At 44.8% G+C, this 19626-nt stretch overlaps 1 protein-coding gene across 1 annotated transcript; it reads right to left on the reverse strand.

Annotated features, from left to right (window-relative positions):
* Nucleotides 1–17953: 17953 nt before the first annotated feature.
* LOC127294044 (putative serpin-Z6A) lies at nucleotides 17954–19626 on the reverse strand. The gene is made up of 2 exons (XM_051323785.2): nucleotides 19166–19626; nucleotides 17954–19075 (listed from the first exon to the last, which is right to left on the reverse strand). The coding sequence occupies exons 1-2, from the start codon at nucleotides 19565–19567 to the stop codon at nucleotides 18113–18115; spliced, it is 1365 nt and encodes a 454-aa protein (XP_051179745.1). The 5' UTR covers nucleotides 19568–19626; the 3' UTR covers nucleotides 17954–18112.

Consider the following 19626-nt stretch of genomic DNA (forward strand, 5'->3'; position numbering starts at 1 on the left):
TGGGGCCAAAGGCCACAATATATAGTACATGTACAGGTGCACATATGCAGAAAGCCCCCTAACATATGGGGAAACTACAATATACAGATATATACATCTAACACCCCCCTCCCCTCAAACTCATGGTGGACCCACAACACTGAGTTTGGAGAGTAAGAAATCATGGTGCGCTCGAGTCTGTGCCTTCATAAAGAAATCCGCCAACTGCAAATCTGAAGGCACATAATGAACCGCAACAACATCATCCTGCACCTGAGCACGTGTGTAAAAAGCATCAACACCAATATGCTTGGTCAGCTCATGCTTGACCGGATCACGTGCAATACTGATAGCACCTGTACTATCAGAAAAAAGTGGAGTGGGTGTCGTAACAGAGACCCCAAAATCTGAAAGCAACCACCGTAACCAAGTCACCTCAGCAATCAACAAAGCCATAGCCCGCAACTCAGCGTCAACATTCGAACGGGAAACTGCGACCTGTTTCTTCGTCTTCCAAGCAACAAGCGAACCACCAAGAAACACACAGTAAGCAGAAAGTGAACGACGATCCGTAGGATCACTCGCCCACGTAGCATCCGAATAGCACTGGAGCTGGAGAGAGCTGGAACGGGGAAAGAAAAGGCGACGAGTGATCGTGCCACGAAGGTAACGTAGAACACGGAGGAGATGACTATAGTGAACAGTGGTAGGAGCTGAGACAAACTGACTCAGAATATGAACAGGATAAGAAATATCAGGACGAGTGACAGCAAGATAAACAAGACTCCCAACAAGATGGTGATAACGGGTGGGATCAGGAAGAGGATCACCATCAGTATGACGAAGCTTAACATTAAGCTCCATAGGAGTATCGACTGTGCGCTCATCCCCAAGAGCAGCACGAGCAAGAAGATCCTGGATGTACTTTTCCTAAGAGATAGAAAAGCCATCAGAAGTGGAGGAAACCTCAATGCCAAGAAAATAGCGAAGAGGACCAAGATCAGTCATAAGAAACTGATCACGAAGACGAGCCTTGACGAAGGCAATATACTCAGGATCATCACCAGTAATGATCATATCATCAACATAAAGAAGAAGAAGAGTACGTCCACGAGGAGAAGTGTGAACGAAAAGTGCTGGATCATGAACATTAGGAGAGAAACCAGCAGCAGTCACCACAGAGGCGAAGCGCTCAAACCAGGCACGAGGGGCCTATTTGAGACCATAGAGAGAACATCGAAGACGACAAACCATCCCATCGGGAACAGAATACCCAGGAGGAGGCTGCATGTAAACCTCCTCACTCAACTCGCCATTAAGAAAGGCATTCTGAACATCAAGCTGGGAGACAGACCAGCGGCGAACAGAAGCAACAGCAAGAAGGGTACGCACAGTAGTCATATGAGCCACAGGGGCAAAAGTCTCATCATAGTCACGGCCGTGCTCCTGCTGAAAGCCACGAGCCACAAGACGCGCTTTATAGCGCTCAAGAGATCCATCAGAGCGAGTCTTAATTTTATAGACCCACTTACACGTGATAGGACGAACACCAGAAGGGGGAGAAACAAGATCCCAAGTGCCAGTGCGCTCAAGCGCAGCGATCTCCTCAGCCATGGCAAGCTGCCATTCAGGATGACGCTCGGCATCCCGATAAGAAGTCGGCTCGGAAACAACAGAGAGACCATACTGACTAGGAGAGTAACGAGCTAGAGCACGACGCTGACGGACAGGCCGTGAAGGGGGAAGGTCATCAGCGGAGGACAACTCATCAGAAGAAGAGGAAGAAGGGATAGCATCAGAAGGATCCGAAGCAGGAGAACGAGGAGTACTAGGTGGACTAGACGGAGGAGAGGATGGCGCCGAAGGGGGCGCATCAGAAGTAGGAGGGAGGGAAGGAGGAACAGCAGGGGGTGCATCCGGAAAAAGAAGAAAAGAGATATCATCCACCGGGTAAGTACCCGAGGTGGGGCGAGGATAGAAGGGGCGCGTCTCATCAAACGTGACGTCACGAGAGATGCGCATCCGATGACCAACGGGGTCCCAACAGCGATAGCCCTTATGCTCATCACTGTATCCGAGAAAAACACACTCAACAGACTGAGCGGTCAGTTTGGTGCGTTCGCAAGGAGGCAGAAGGACATAGCAGACGCAACCAAATGAACGGAGAGTCGAGTAGTCTGGAGAAACACCAGAGAGACGCTCGAGAGGAATGCCACCCTGTAGAGCAGCGGAAGGCTGAATGTTAATGAGGTGGGCCGACGTAGCGACAACCTTAGCCCAGAAATGTGGCGGAAGAGAAGAAGCAATCATCATAGCACGGGTGGTCTCAAGAAGATGACGATGCTTACGCTCTGCGACACCATTTTAAGCATGCGCGCCGGGACAAGAAAACTGAGCGAGGGTGCCCTCCTCAGCAAGGACACCACGAAGGTGCCGGGAGATATACTCACCAGCAGAATCAGCACGGAACACACGAATAGGTGAGGAATACTGAGTGCGGACCATGGCCGCAAAACGCTGATAAATAGAGAGCACCTCACTGCGAGAGTGCATGAAAAACACCCAGGTGTACCGTGAAAAATCATCAATGAATAAGATATAGTATCGATGGCCCCCTTTCGAAGCGAAGGGAGCCGGACCCCAAACATCGGAATGGACTAAATCGAACGGTCGCTGAGAGACAGACACACTAGTAGGATAAGGAAGCTGAATCTGTTTGCCTAACCTACAGCCCTGACAGTGTTACGACCCATCTCCAGAGACAGACCCCAGAAGGCCACGATGAACCAAAGACGACAGGCGAGAGTCACAAAGGTGACCAAGACGATGATGCCACTGCTGCAAAAAGAGCCGGTGACAGAGGCAACAACCGGAGGAGAACTGGCAGATGGAGTGGAAGCGGAAGGAACACGAAGCCAGTCTAACTCCCAAAGCCCCGGAGACTTATAGCTACGAGGGCCAGCTCCAACCAGGGCCTGTGTGCGACGATCCTGAACCGCACAAGACTCAGCATCAAGAATGTGATGGCGTGTAACTCACACGTTCGTTGGGAACCCCAAGAGGAAGGTATGATGCGCACAGCAGCAAGTTTTCCCTCAGAAAGAAACCAAGGTTTATCGAACCAGAAGGAGCCAAGAAGCACGTTGAAGGTTGATGGCGGCGGGATGTAGTGCGGCGCAACACCAGGGATTCCGGCGCCAACGTGGAACCTGCACAACACAACCAAAGTACTTTGCCCCAACGAAACAGTGAGGTTGTCAATCTCACCGGCTTGCTGTAACAAAGGATTAACCGTATTGTGTGGAAGATGATTGTTTGCAGAAAACAGTAGAACAAGTATTGCAGTAGATTGTATTTCAGTAAAGAGAATTGGACCGGGGTCCACAGTTCACTAGAGGTGTCTCTCCCATAAGACAAACAGCATGTTGGGTGAACAAATTACAGTTGGGCAATTGACAAATAAAGAGGGCATGACCATGCACATACATATCATGATGAGTATAGTGAGATTTAATTGGGCATTACGACAAAGTACATAGACCGCCATCCAACTGCATCTATGCCTAAAAAGTCCACCTTCAGGTTATCATCCGAACCCTCCCGGTATTAAGTTGCAAAGCAACAGACAATTGCATTAAGTATGGTGCGTAATGTAATCAACAACTACATCCTTAGACATAGCATCAATGTTTTATCCCTAGTGGCAACAGCACAACACAACCTTAGAACTTTCTGTCACTGCATCCGGTGTCAATGCGGGCATGAACCCACTATCGAGCATAAATACTCCCTCTTGGAGTTACAAGCATCTACTTGGCCAGAGCATCTACTAGTAACGGAGAGCATGCAAGATCATAAACAACACATAGATATAACTTTGATAATCAACATAACAAGTATTCTCTATTCATCGGATCCCAACAAACGCAACATATAGAATTACAGATAGATGATCTTGATCATGTTAGGCAGCTCACAAGATCCGACAATGATAGCACAATGGGGAGAAGACAACCATCTAGCTACTGCTATGGACCCATAGTCCAGGGGTAGACTACTCACACATCACACCGGAGGCGACCATGGCGGCGTAGAGTCCTCCAGGAGATGATTCCCCTCTCCGGCAGGGTGCCGGAGGCGATCTCCTGGATCCCCCGAGATGGGATCGGCGTTGGCGGCGTCTCTGGAAGGTTTTCCGTATCGTGGCTCTCGGTACTGGGGGTTTCGTCACGGAGGCTTTAAGTAGGCGGAAGGGCAAGTCAGGAGGCGGCACGGGGGCCCCACACCACAGGCCGGCGCGGCCAAGGGGGGGGGCCGCGCCGCCCTAGGGTTTGGGCACCCCGTGGCCCCACTTCGTTTCGTCTTCGGACTTCTGGAAGCTTCGTGGCAAAATATGCCCCTGGGAGGTGAATTCGTCCAATTAAGAGAAAATTTCCTTACTAAGATTTCTGAAACCAAAAACAGCAAAAACAAAGAATCGGCACTTCGGCATCTTGTTAATAGGTTAGTTCCGTAAAATGCACGAATATGACATAAAGTGTGCATAAAACATGTAGATAACATCAATAATGTGGCATGGAACATAAGAAATTATCGATACGTCGAGACGTATCAGCATCCCCAAGCTTAGTTCTGCTCGTCCCGAGCAGGTAAAATGATAACACAGATAATTTCTGGAGTGACATGCCATCATAATCTTGATCATACTATTTGTAAAGCATATGTAGTGAATGCAGCAATCAAAACAATGTATATGACATGAGTAAACAAGTGAATCATAAAGCAAAGACTTTTCATGAATAGCACTTCAAGACAAGCATCAATAAGTCTTGCATAAGAGTTAACTCATAAAGCAATAAATCAAAGTAAAGGCATTGAAGCACACAAAAGAAGATTAAGTTTCAGCGGTTGCTTTCAACTTGTAACATGTATATCTCATGGATATTGTCAACATAGAGTAATATAATAAGTGCAATATGCAAGTATGTAGGAATCAATGCACAGCTCACACAAGTGTTTGCTTCTTGAGGTGGAGAGAAATAGGTGAACTGACTCAACATGAAAGTAAAAGAATGGTCCTCCATAGAGGAAAAGCATCGATTGCTATATTTGTGCTAGAGCTTTGATTTTGAAAACATGAAACAATTTTGTCAACGGTAGTAATAAAGCATATGTATCATGTAAATTATATCTTATAAGTTGCAAGCCTCATGCATAGTATACTAATAGTGCCCGCACCTTGTCCTAATTAGCTTGGACTGCCGGATCATCACAATGCACATGTTTTTACCAAGTGTCACAAAGGGGTACCTCTATGCCGCCTGTACAAAGGTCTAAGGAGAAAGCTCGCATTTGGATTTCTCGCAATTGATTATTCTCAACTTAGACATCCATACCGGGACAACATAGACAACAGATAATGGACTCCTCTTTTATGCATAAGCATGTAACAACAATTAATAATTTTCTCATTTGAGATTGAGGATATATGTCCAAAACTGAAACTTCCACCATGGATCATGGCTTTAGTTAGCGGCCCAATGTTCTTCTCTAACAATATGCATGCTTAACCATAAGGTGGTAGATCCACTACAAGAGATCTGATATACTGTGACGGGCTCAAGACGTCATGCAATAGCTATAAACGTCACGGAAGATACCTCCGTGACGTAGTTTGAGCGTCACAAGCATCGTCACGGAATCCCCGTCACAGATTACTCCCTAGTGACGCGGCGCGCGAGAAAACGTCACTGAGTATGGATGATGTCATGTGTGATGTCACCACCTAGGAGACATTCGTCTGTCTGGGAAACGTCACAGATTAGTGTCACGGTTAATTTAGAAAATTGTGATATTTATTCGATTTTTTAATTTTCCTATTTTTGCAAAATTAAATATTTATTTCGTGTATAATTTTTCCAATTATTTTAGCAAGAAATAATATTTATTTTTCCTTTCATGTAGGTATTATTTTCTAAATTTAATATGCATTAGATTATTTTGAATACATATGACAACATATACTCAATTGCCATTGAATCACAATATATGTGTATATATCTAACTCACAACCAAATATCATTGTACATAACTGAACAGAAGTTGCACTACAAAAGCATACTAAAATATGAGTAAACTAGTCTCACGCTCCAATAGCACCACAACATAATCATGGCTTCCGTGCACCATCAAGTATGGTGTCTGGTTCTGAGTTGCGTACTTCCGTAAGTGGAAGCTAATAAGGCTATTCATATGTTATAGTTTTTTCCTCTTGGATCTTCTTCATAGCCATCAATTCTTCATGTTTCTTCCTTTGCATCACTTCAAGTGCAACGTCTTGCGTTTTACCTCTGTCAGTTACCTGTTATTGGTACGTTGCATTTGCGTTCGGAGCTGATGTCCTAAACCTCCCAAATCTTGATTGGTACCCCATGATAGAAATGAAGGTTATTGAGGAGTTGTGCTCCGTCAGAACTTCAACCACAATATGTGTACCAAACACTAGGTGCTCATCTTCTTTTATTTTCCATGGAAGTCTGTAGAAGAAAAGCATTGTTGCTCAAGTTAGATACAGTTGATATGTGCAATTGAACTTACAAAATAATAGGTTCGAAAGACGCAAGCATGTTGCTCAATTAAACATTGATATGCACATGATCATGAGCAGATTATAAAAAAGCATTATGTACAAATATGTATGACACTAAGATATAATGCCTTTTCCTTTGATATATGTAGAGTTAGCTCCAGCTCCTATTATCCAGAAATATCACCGGCATCATCATCATCATCCTGCTCATCATAATTTGACTATTATTTGGAGCCACCGCCACCATCCTCACCTCTGCAACTTTAATACTTATTTTTTCTGACCGTATAGGAGTTGACTAGCTATGTTTTGTATGTCCCCAAGAGGGCCTGCCTCCTCAGTCATGCGCCTCTTAATCCTTGCTACCATGTTCTTCTCATACTCTGGAGTTGCGGACATGATTTTACTACTTTGACGAAGAAGGATATCATGAAACATTAGTAGCAAAATATGTTAACATATAACAGTAAGACTTAAAAAAGCAATTGACCATAAGCATACAGTCGGTTACTATTTGACAAAAGGCCTCATGCATATGTCTACCTGACCCTCTTAGATATCATGACTCGCTTTATCTCTTTAATAGGGAAAAGCATGTAAATAGAGCATCACCTCTAAAGCATTTAGTTTCAGGACAAATTGTAGTAGTTTCAGCACATAGGTTTATATGATAGCATGCTTGTCTCTGGGTAGGTTTGAAAAAAAATGCTGAACCAAACTACTTAAAATACAGAGACCATGCAACTGCATATTAAGTTTTCGGTTAAAATAGGAGCTACTCTCTATACAAGAACACGTTGTAGGTAAGTTAACAGAAGTCATGTTGAGATTCAGTAGTATCATCATGGCTGTTATGCTATCAATTAGTACTAACTAAGGATATATCATCATGGTTGTACTTACTCATTAGAAAAAAAATCTCTTCCACAAAGGATCATCTTGTACTAGATGGTGTTAATAAGGATGGGTATATATATTGATTGACGAGAAAAGCATGCACAATGTTGTTTTTCCAAGTCATAAAATTCACTAAATTCAACAACCGAAATATGTACCCAGAATACAATACCTTAAGGCATATTGTAGGATAAACAACAAGTAATGGACGAATTAGAATACCTGCTGATGATCTACTCTAGTGTCTACCCTACACGATTCAGAATACCTGCCAAGAGTCTTGTTATTTTCTACAGCCTTCTTGCCTGCAAATGGTTTCTCCAATCAGCTTGAGTACCAACATGAAACAATCTAAATAAAAGGAACCAGCTACTTTACAATGCTTATACGTATATAGAGCACGACCATGATTTCATAATCAACTGATTGCCATATCCCTATCACTATTATACACGCCAAGTATTGAGCAGTGGGATATCTTTAAATTTTGCACTATGAACCATTCAAGTGTCTCTTCTAATAATACTTTTCTTCGCTATATCCCTACAAAATTTCATCATGTTATTTGTCCTGATATATAAAGAATTTCACCTCTGTATATTTTTTCATGCCATTCATGAAAAAAATAAGTAGGTATCTGCAAGTTACATGTGAACCCTTTGTTTTCCTAATAGAAAACCAAAAAAAGGGTAATACAGAGTTTATCTTCCTAATTCAGTCACCAAAGAAAAACTTCTACCTTATTTTCGAACTGAACCAAGAGAGGAAGGAGGCGCTCAGACCAGAGCAGAAACCAGAGGAGGGCAGCGGCATTCTTGTGGGAGCAGGCCGAGGTGTTCTTTGAAAGATAAAATGACCTATATAAATATTAAACTCTGAAGTAAAATAGAAAGCTGCATAGGACATTCATTCAGGATTGTAACGAATCGCCATTATCAGCTAAGCTAATGGCACCAGACTGATTTTCTTGGGAGTTGCCCGCTGCTTCTTAGCAGCAGAACCTACAAATAATGAAAAAACATTTAAGAAACTGAAAACATAGAACATGAAAGAACTTGCTGTATGCAGCAGGCACAATAGACCAGTTTCATATTGCGATCAAAACTACATTTAACTAAGGTATAAAGTAATTGGTTCAAACCACTTCAAGCAAATGGATCCAAGGAGAAGGTTGCAGATGCAGGACTCTCAAGCTGTATCTCTATCATCTCCCCCTACGTGACATTTCCGCATTGACAGATATCTTCTATGCATGTAGTATATCACCGTTGATCGGACATACTAATAGATGAAGCTGTACCACAATCTATGAATCAGAACGATGGTGCCAAGAGCAACCAATACACCAAGTATGAAGTACCTTCAGTTCCCACTACTACGATGGTAGAGGATGTTGTTACCTTCAGGAGGTCGGCGGCGTTCTCGCGGTTGCAGGCGGAGGCGTTCTCGTGGATGCAGACAATGCAACCCCCGTGGTAGGGAATCGGGGAAGGGGCGCAGAGAACGTCGTGGGTGAGGCCGGCGGCTCCGATCCCGCCTGTAAGGAGGGCCGTGATGTTCGTGCCTGCTGGGACGTGCAGGATAAGGTCGCGGGTGAGGCCGGCAGCCCCGATCGACCCCGCAGATGAGGCGGGCGGCGCAGTTCTATCTGGCTGGAGCGGGTGGATCGGTGGGCACCTCTGATCGATCTGGTTCATCGTGAGAATGGGGCAGAGGAGGAGGAGGAGAAATGGGGGGAAGTTGCGAGAATAGTTCCGCTCAGGAAAAATAGTGGTTAGAAATTCTTCAAGTCACCGACATGTGGGGGCATAAGGTGCAGTCAGCGAAAAATTGAGAAGTGGAGGGAAAGCAGTATTTTGGGTGGAGGGAAAATGGATTTTTGGTGGAAAAATTGAAGGAATAGGGTCTTCGGTCGAGGAAAAATTATTTAGTCAAGTTATTTTTAATTGCTAGCCCTGGCCTCCATCGCGGGCTAGCGGATATATTTCTTATTTATTTCCATCTGATCAATCCATAGTCTTCATTCTTTCTCAACTGCATAGTATAACGCAATGGATCACACCTAGTGTTTGACTCATATATGTATATAAACCTATTATGAAAAATGTATTAAAAACAAAATGTTAAAATGTCAAAAAGGTTTAAAATAAAACTTATGGTTGCACACAAATTTTCGGGGGGAAAACATTTTATATGGCCTACTAAAAAACACAATATAAGTGTCACGTGAATAGTCATGTTGCAACATCAAAATTTCTCTTTTTTGGAAACATAAAAATGTTATTCTTCCCGAAAACTTGTGTATAAATATAGAATGTTGGAATGTACATACAATTTTTTATTTAATTTCTATTTAATTTTTAAAACTTTGTTTTTAGATAGCGAATTTATATGCACCCACGAGGTGAATTGAATTTCATCTGAAGTATGCTCTTTACTCCTTGATGGATTAAGCTAGTTATAGCCTACTTACGTGAAGCATCGATCCACCTGCTTGCTTCTTTCTCTAGTATGTGCACATCTCCACGCGTACAAATCATTGGGCTCGTTAATTAGTTAAGTTATATATGTTGAATAAAGATATTCTTTTATTTCTTCACTAATACGTGGATCCCACCTCAACAGTTCCTTGCTAGCTATTATATGATGCAATACCATTTTTACCGATTGTAATTTTTCTGTGACCCATGCATTCTCGTCATAGAAGCTATTGAGTCGTCACAGAATGTGCTAATGTGTGACGGTGATTGTGTGACCGTCACGGATCATTCGAAATGCATGACGCCATAGGAAAAACGTCACACATTATGATATTCCATGACGTTACAGACCATTGTCATTAGAGTTTTCGTCACAGTATATCAGATCTCTTGTAGTGATCTCTCTTACTTCAGACAAGACGGACATGCATAGCAACTCACATGAAATTCAACAAAGAGTAGTTGATGGCGTCCCCAGTGAACATGGTTATCGCACAACAAGCAACTTAATAAGAGATAAAGTGCATAATTACATATTCAATACCACAATAGTTTTTAAGCTATTTGTCCCATGAGCTATATATTGCAAAGGTGAATGATGGAATTTTAAAGGTAGCACTCAAGCAATTTACTTTGGAATGGCGGAAAATACCATGTAGTAGGTAGGTATGGTGGACACAAATGGCATAGTGGTTGGCTCAAGTATTTGGATGCATGAGAAGTATTCCCTCTCGATACAAGGTTTAGGCTAGCAAGGCTTATTTGAAACAAACACAAGGATGAACTGGTGCAGCAAAACTCACATAAAAGACATATTGAAAACATTATAAGACTCTACACCGTCTTCCTTGTTGTTCAAACTCAATACTAGAAATTATCTAGACCTTAGAGAAACCAAATATGCAAACCAAATTTTAGCATGCTCTATGTATTTCTTCATTAATGGGTGCAAAGTATATGATGCAAGAGCTTAATCATGAGCACAACAATTGCCAAGTATCACATTACCCAAGACATTAATAGCAATTACTACATGTATCATTTTCCAATTCCAACCATATAACAATTTAACGAAGGAGAAACTTCGCCATGAATACTATGAGTAGAAACCAAGGACATACTTGTCCATATGCTACAGCGGAGCGTGTCTCTCTCCCATAAAGTGAATACTAGGATCCATTTTATTCAAACAAAACAAAAACAAACCGACGCTCCAAGCAAAGCACATAAGATGTGATGGAATAAAAATATAGTTTCAGGGGAGGAACCTGATAATGTTGTCGATGAAGAAGGGGATGCCTTGGGCATCCCCAAGCTTAGACGCTTGAGTCTTCTTAGAATATGCAGGGGTGAACCACCGGGGCATCCCCAAGCTTAGAGCTTTCACTCTCCTTGATCATGTTGCATCATACTCCTCTCTTGATCCTTGAAAACTTCCTCCACACCAAACTCGAAACAACTCATTAGAGGGTTAGTGCACAATAAAAATTAACATATTCAGAGGTGACACAATCATTCTTAACACTTCTGGACATTGCATAAAGCTACTGGACATTAGTGGATCAAAGAAATTCATCCAACATAGCAAAAGAGGCAATGCGAAATAAAAGGCAGAATCTGTCAAAACAGAACAGTTCGTATTGACGAATTTTAAAATGGCACCAGACTTGCTCAAATGAAAATGCCCAAATTGAATGAAAGTTGCGCACATATCTGAGGATCATGCACGTAAATTTGCTTAATTTTCTGAGCTACCTACAGGGAGGTGGACCCAGATTCGTGACAGCAAAGAAATCTGGAACTGCGCAGTAATCCAAATCTAGTACTTACTTTTCTATCAAAGACTTTACTTGGCACAACAAAACACTAAACTAAGATAAGGAGAGGTTGCTACAGTAGTAAACAACTTCCAAGACACAAAATAAAAACAAAGTACTGTAGGTAAAAACATGGGTTGTCTCCCATAAGCGCTTTTCTTTAACGCCTTTCAGCTAGGCGCAGAAAGTGTGTATCAAGTATTATCAAGAGACGAAGTGTCAACATCATAATTTGTTCTCATAATAGAATCAAAAGGTACCTTCATTCTCTTTCTAGGGAAGTGTTCCATACCTTTCTTGAGAGGAAATTGATATTTTATATTACCTTCCTTCATATCAATAGTAGCACCAACAGTTCGAAGAAAAGGTCTTCCCAATATAATGGGACAAGATGCATTGCATTCAATATCCAAGACAACAAAATCAACTGGAACAAGGTTATTGTTAACGGTAATGCGAACATTATCAACTTTACCCAAAGGTTTCTTTGTAGAATGATCAGCAAGATTAACATCCAAATAACAATTTTTCAGTGGTGGCAAGTCAAGCATATCATAAATTTTCTTAGGCATAACAGAAATACTTGCACCAAGATCACATAAAGCATTACAATCAAAATCTTTAACCTTCATCTTAATGATGGGCTCCCAACCATCCTCTAGCTTTCTAGGAATAGAGGCTTCGCGCTCTAGTTTCTCTTCTCTAGCTTTTATGAGAGCATTTGTAATATGATGTGTGAAAGCCAAATTTATAGCACTAGCATTAGGACTTTTAGCAAGTTTTTGCAAGAACTTAATAACTTCAGAGATGTGGCAATCATCAAAATTCAAACCATTATAATCTAAAGCAATGGGATCATCATCCCCAATGTTGGAAAAAATTTCAGCAGCTTTATCACAGGCAATTTCAGCAGTTTTAGCATTAGAAGTGGAAACATTGCTAACACCAATTCTTTTATTATTATTAGTAGGAGGTGCAGCAACATGTGTAGCATTAGCATTACTAGTGGTGGTAATAGTCCAAACTTTAGCTACATTCTTCTCTTTAGCTAGTTTTTCATTTTCTTCTCTATCCCACCTAGCACGCAGTTCAGCCATTAATCTTATATTCTCATTAATTCTAACTTGGATGGCATTTGCTGTAGTAACAATTTTATTATGATGATTTTCATTAGGCAAAACTTTCGATTTCAAAAGATCAACATCAGCAGCAAGACTATCGACTTTAGAAGCAAGTATATCAATTTTCCCAAGCTTTTCTTCAACAGATTTGTTAAAAGCAGTTTGTGTACTAATAAATTCTTTAAGCATGGCTTCAAGTCCAGGGGGTGAACTCCTATTATTGTTGTAAGAATTCCCATAAGAATTACCATAGCCGTTGCCATTATTATCAGGATATGGCCTATAGTTGTTACTAGAATTGTTCCGGTAAGCATTGTTGTTGAAATTATTATTTTTAATGAAGTTTACATCAACATGTTCTTCTTGTGCAACCAATGAAGCTAATGGAACATTATTAGGATCAATATTAGTCCTATCATTCACAAGCATAGACATAATAGCATCAATCTTATCACTCAAGGAAGAGGTTTCTTCGACAGAATTTACCTTCTTACCTTGTGGAGCTCTTTCCGTGTGCCATTCAGAGTAGTTGATCATCATATTATCAAGAAACTTTGTTGCTTCACCAAGAGTGATGGACATAAAGGTACCTCCAGCAGCTGAATCCAATAAATTCCGTGAAGAAAAATTTAGTCCTGCATAGAAGGTTTGGATGATCATCCAAGTAGTCAGTCCATGGGTTGGGCAATTTTTAACCAGAGATTTCATTCTTTCCCAAGCTTGAGCAACATGTTCAGTATCTAATTGTTTAAAATTCATTATGCTACTCCTCAAAGATATAATTTTAGCAGGGGGATAATATCTACCAATAAAAGCATCCTTGCATTTAGTCCATGAATCAATACTATTCTTAGGCAGAGAAAGCAACCAATCTTTAGCTCTTCCTCTTAATGAGAAAGGGAACAATTTTAGTTTAATAATATCACCATCTACATCTTTATATTTTTGCATTTCACATAGTTCAACAAAATTATTAAGATGGGCAGCAGCATCATCAGAACTAACACCAGAAAATTGCTCTCGCATAACAAGATTCAGTAAAGCAGGTTTAATTTCAAAAAATTCTGCTGTAGTAGCAGGTGGAGCAATAGGTGTGCATAAGAAATCATTATTATTTGTGTTTGTGAAGTCACACAACTTAGTATTTTCAGGGTTGGCCATTTTAGCAACAGTAAATAAAGCAAACTAGATAAAGTAAATGCAAGTAACTAATTTTTTTGTGTTTTTGATATAGCAAACAAGATAACAAACAAAGTAAAACTAGCAACTAATTTTTTGTATTTTTGATTTAGTGCAGCAAACAAAGTAGTAAATAAAACTAAGCAAGACAAAAACAAAGTAAAGAGATTGAGAAGTGGAGACTCCCCTTGCAGCGTGTCTTGATCTCCCCGGCAACGGCGCCAGAAAAAGAGCTTGATGGCGTGTAACTCACACGTTCGTTGGGAACCCCAAGAGGAAGGTATGATGCGCACAGCAGCAAGTTTTCCCTCAGATATAAACCAAGGTTTATCGAACCAGAAGGAGCCAAGAAGCACGTTGAAGGTTGATGGCGGCGGGATGTAGTGCGGCGCAACACCAGGGATTCCGGCGCCAACGTGGAACTTGCACAACACAACCAAAGTACTTTGCCCCAACGAAACAGTGAGGTTGTCAATCTCACCGGCTTGCTGTAACAAAGGATTAACCGTATTGTGTGGAAGATGATTGTTTGCAGAAAACAGTAGAACAAGTATTGCAGTAGATTGTATTTCGGTAAAGAGAATTGGACCGGGGTCCACAGTTCACTAGAGGTGTCTCTCCCATAAGACAAACAGCATGTTGGGTGAACAAATTACAGTTGGGCAATTGACAAATAAAGAGGGCATGACCATGCACATACATATCATGATGAGTATAGTGAGATTTAATTGGGCATTACGACAAAGTACATAGACCGCCATCCAACTGCATCTATGCCTAAAAAGTCCACCTTCAGGTTATCATCCGAACCCCCTCCAGTATTAAGTTGCAAAGCAACAGACAATTGCATTAAGTATGGTGCGTAATGTAATCAACAACTACATCCTTAGACATAGCATCAATGTTTTATCCCTAGTGGCAACAAAGACACAACACAATCTTAGAACTTTACATCCTTTGTCCCGGTGTCAATGCAGGCATGAACCCACTATCGAGCATAAATACTCCCTCTTGGAGTTACAAGCATCTACTTGGCCAGAGCATCTACTAGTAACGGAGAGCATGCAAGATCATAAACAACACATAGATATAACTTTGATAATCAACATAACAAGTATTCTCTATTCATCGGATCCCAACAAACGCAACATATAGAATTACAGATAGATGATCTTGATCATGTTAGGCAGCTCACAAGATCCGACAATGATAGCACAATGGGGAGAAGACAACCATCTAGCTACTGCTATGGACCCATAGTCCAGGGGTAGACTACTCACACATCACACCGGAGGCGACCATGGCGGCGTAGAGTCCTCCGGGAGATGATTCCCCTCTCCGGCAGGGTACCGGAGGCGATCTCCTGGATCCCCCGAGATGGGATCGGCGTTGGCGGCGTCTCTGGAAGGTTTTCCGTATCGTGGCTCTCGGTACTGGGGGTTTCGTCACGGAGGCTTTAAGTAGGCGGAAGGGCAAGTCAGGAGGCGGCACGGGGGCCCCACACCACAGGCCGGCGCGGCCAAGGGGGGGGCCGCGCCGCCCTAGGGTTTGGGCACCCCGTGGCCCCACTTCGTTTCGTCTTCGGACTTCTGGAAGCTTCGTGGCAAAATAGGCCCCTGGGCGTTGATTTCGTCCAATTCCGAGAATATTTCCTTACTAGGATTTCTGAAACCAAAAACAGCAGAAAACAAAGAATCGGCACTTCGGCATCTTGTTAATAGGTTAGTTCCAGAAAATGCACGAATATGACATAAAGTGTGCATAAAACATGTAGATAACATCAATAATGTGGCATGGAACATAAGAAATTATCGATACGTCGGAGACGTATCAGAATGACGCGACAACCATAATCGGTGAGCTGGCTAGCAGAGAAAAGGTTCATATGAAGGCGAGGAACATGAGAAACATCAGGGACAGAGAAAGAGGGAGTAGAAAGGGTGCCTCTACTAGAAACAGGAATAGAGGTACCATCAGCCGTGATAACACGGACAGGAGAAATAAGAGACCGAAGAGCAGACAGAATAGAAGACTCGGAGGTCATATGAAAGGAAGCTCCAGAATCCAGATACCACGGGGACGTACCTGACTGTGTAGAAACTGGTGGTCGCGTAGTGCCAGAAGAGCCAGTCACAGAACCAGCAGCGTCCGGCGAGGAAGAGTCTGTAGTAGCAAGCAGACCACGAAGACCCCTGAGAATGTCCTGATCAGAGAGTGCAACTGCAGAAGATCCTGAAGAGCCAGCCTGCTGACGAGCCTGGAACTGCTGACGTAAACTGGGATCCCGCGTCCAACAGGTGGAGGAAGTGTGGCCAACCTTGCCACAGTAGGTGCAATGAGGACGAGGGCGGAGAATCGGACCGCGAGGCTGCTGACGTAAACTGGAATCCCAAGCATCAAGCAGGCGGTGAAGCTGCGCTATCTCATGCGCAGAGAGGGGCGCGACTGGAGAGGTCGACGTACAATCAGGTGCGAACGAGGAGCTATCACCCACACGCACAGAGGCCACCAAAGGGGGCGACGGAGAGCAACACGCCGATGAGGACAGAGTCGGCAAAGCGCGGTCATAACCACGTGAAGAGGCCGCGAAAGTCGATGTAGAGCGGCAGGCCGACGTAGACGGAGTCGACGAAGCGCGGCCATAACCGCGGGAGGAGGCCGCAAAAGTCGATGTAGAGCGGTGGGCCGACGTAGACGAAGTCGGCGAAGCGCGGGAAGAGGCCGCAAAAGTCGATGTAGAGCAGTGGGCCGACGTAGACGAAGTCGGCGAAGCGCGGGAAGAGGCCGCAAAAGTCAGTGAAGCGCGGGCAGAGTCGCGTGAAGAGGCCGCAAACGGCGACGAAGAATGGCTAGCTGTCATACACGGAGGCAGCGGACAAATACCAAGTACCGAAGGGAGGCCCAAAGATAAGGCGGGATCAGCGGAAGAAGACATCAGGTAACAACCGACGACAGTATTTTTTTTTTTGCTTTTTTTTTCTCAGCTAGAAATCAACTCACAACTCACGGCCACGCGTAAAGAAATCAAGCTCAGCACACGCGGGCCGATCGGCCGGCCAGGGAGCGGAGCAGATCGATCCACGGAAGGAGTAGAGCGACGGGGCGCTTCAGCGGGCGGACGACCAGATCGATCCACGGGGCGCTTCAGCGGGCGGAACGCGGGGCAGAGCGGGCGGCCTCACGCGGACAGGATCAGAGGCGGGGGCGACGGGGCGCTTCAGCGGGCGGACGACCAGATCGATCCACAGGGCGCTTCAGCGGGCGGAACGCGGGGCAGAGCAGGCCGGGGACAAGGATCGAGGCGGACGAGATGGAGCCGGCCGGGGAATCGAGGAGCAGAGGACGAGATCGAGCCTCGCGCTGGAGATCGAGACGAGGAGAAGCCGGCGGTGGGACGGCCGGGAACAAGCCTTTAGGAGGATCAATTTTGCTCTGATATGCACTAGTCACTTGAACCAAAAGTCCGAACTGATGGAAAGGGCTAGGCAATCCACATATACACTTCACAACATAGACAAATACTAAAATTCTCCTAGCTGAGTAAAAAGCATTTGGATCACTAGGAGACCGGATCAGGAGACGCATGAGGGTACACAGCCCGTACCATGCCCATCCTCTAACTCTCATTTGTGTATGTTCTTCCCCATGGCCCCATAAGATCCTAGATACAGTTTGTGTGCTTTCAGTTGGAGCTCAGAGCGAGAGTACAGCATTGTTAAGCTCGGAAAGATGGTGGGCCAAGAAGAATATGTCCAAGGTGGGAGTACGTATATGTTGCATGAAGGAGTTTGATGTTGCAACTTTCAACAATCTAAGGTTTTAGATTGGCGATGGGGAGGTTGCTGATTTTCTGTAGTTCCCAGTGAGCTGGCGCCTAGTGCAGCCTGAAACTAGTGGTAAATTTGTTTCTAACAAACCCAAATACTCCACATTTCGTTATCAATCTAAAATCCCACTTGACATTGCATATCAGTCTGCTGCTTCGGAAAATATGTATGAAGTGTACATGCAAACACAAACTGATACCTGATAATAAGTTCATTAAAGTCCTTAGCCAAACAAGCAACGGAGGCAGTGGCCAAGAGATGCCAGTAGGCTCCAGTTGGCGTTTTCACTTGTGAGTTGGCACTGAACCGGCCCGATGTCAACATCGTCGTCCACTGAGCAGTCTGAGCCACGGCGAAGAAGCTTCTCGCCAGGCACGGACGGCGAGGGTTCGAGGACGGTCCCAGCAAAGAGGATGGCGCCAGACTCCTCCTCGATTAGAAAGAAGACAAATGGATGGTCGGCGACGAAGTCCACCGGCACCGGCGCGTTTTTGTTTGGTGCAGCCATGCCTTTCATCCTAGAGATGGTGGCGGCCGCCGACTCGGTACCGTCCTCGTTCACCTCGATGACAGCCTTGTGGATGATGCTCTCTAGAGCCAACGGCATTCCGGTGCCGTCGTCCTCCACCATGTTGCACACGTCGGCTTCCTTCAGATCGAACGCTACCTCGAGACCCAACCTCTTTAGGACTGATGACATGTCGCTTGAAAATGTTAGCTTGAACCTGGGCAGCCTGAATTCGCCGACCGTGACGAGGCTCGTCGGCAGGTGCTCGCGGACGAAGTCTGAGCTGGACGACGCGATCCTGCTGATGAGGCCGGAGAGACCGTCGCGGGCGTCGGGCAGGAACACGCACATGGAGAACGGTGACGGGGGCGAACAACGCTGGTGGCCGTCCTTGTACTGAAGCCTGAGCACCTTGAACCCTTGGTGGCAGGCGATGTACTGCTTCGCTCCGCTCTGCATGAACGGCACGTCGAAGGTGCTCCCGTCGAGGCGGTGGAACTTGTCGTCCTCGGTGTACTCCTTGTTGAAAGGCCAGGCCCACATGCCCTTGAAGTAGACGGCGTTGGCGACGACGATGTCGGTCTGGTCGGACACTTGCCCGTCGGCGAGGATCGAATCGATGAGGTTGTTCGTTGCCGCGGCCACCCACGCGTTGATCAGGTTCACGGCTTCCTTTGGCTGCAGCACGGAGACAGATTAGAATTGCCTGTAAACCATGGGCACACGACAAGATCGAGGAAGAGATTATTATGGTTTATCGGTAGCGACCTCTTCTCGGAAGTCGACGGCGCGGGTCACCGCCTTGTAGGAGTGTGCGGCGGCGTCGCGGAAGGCGGGCTTGAGCTTCCGAGTCTCGTCGTGCCAGAGGCCGCACGCGAACGAGACATGCGGCCCGCCCGTCAGCGGCCGGTCGGCGAGGACCTGCTCCGCAAAGCCGCGGACGATCTCGGCTAGCTCATCGCGTGACCTCGCGCCGAGAACGGCGAGGAACTCCTGTAGAGTCGCGCCCCGGGCGCCGGCGGCGGTGAGGGCGAGCGCGGCGTAGATGGAGATCGGCGAGAAGACGAGGTTGCTGCGGGTGCTGGTCTCGGCGAGCTCGCTGAGGAGGCGTAGGGAGAGCGCCGTCAGGCCGCCGCACGCGAGTGGGTTGGTGGTCGCCGTGGACTCCATCGTGAGATCGAGACCCCGGTTTCTTCTAGATCGGGTCGGTGATCGCCGTGGACTCTAGT

This window comes from Lolium perenne, chromosome 4 (assembly GCF_019359855.2).
Source record: "Lolium perenne isolate Kyuss_39 chromosome 4, Kyuss_2.0, whole genome shotgun sequence".
Classification (NCBI taxonomy): Eukaryota; Viridiplantae; Streptophyta; class Magnoliopsida; order Poales; family Poaceae; genus Lolium; species Lolium perenne.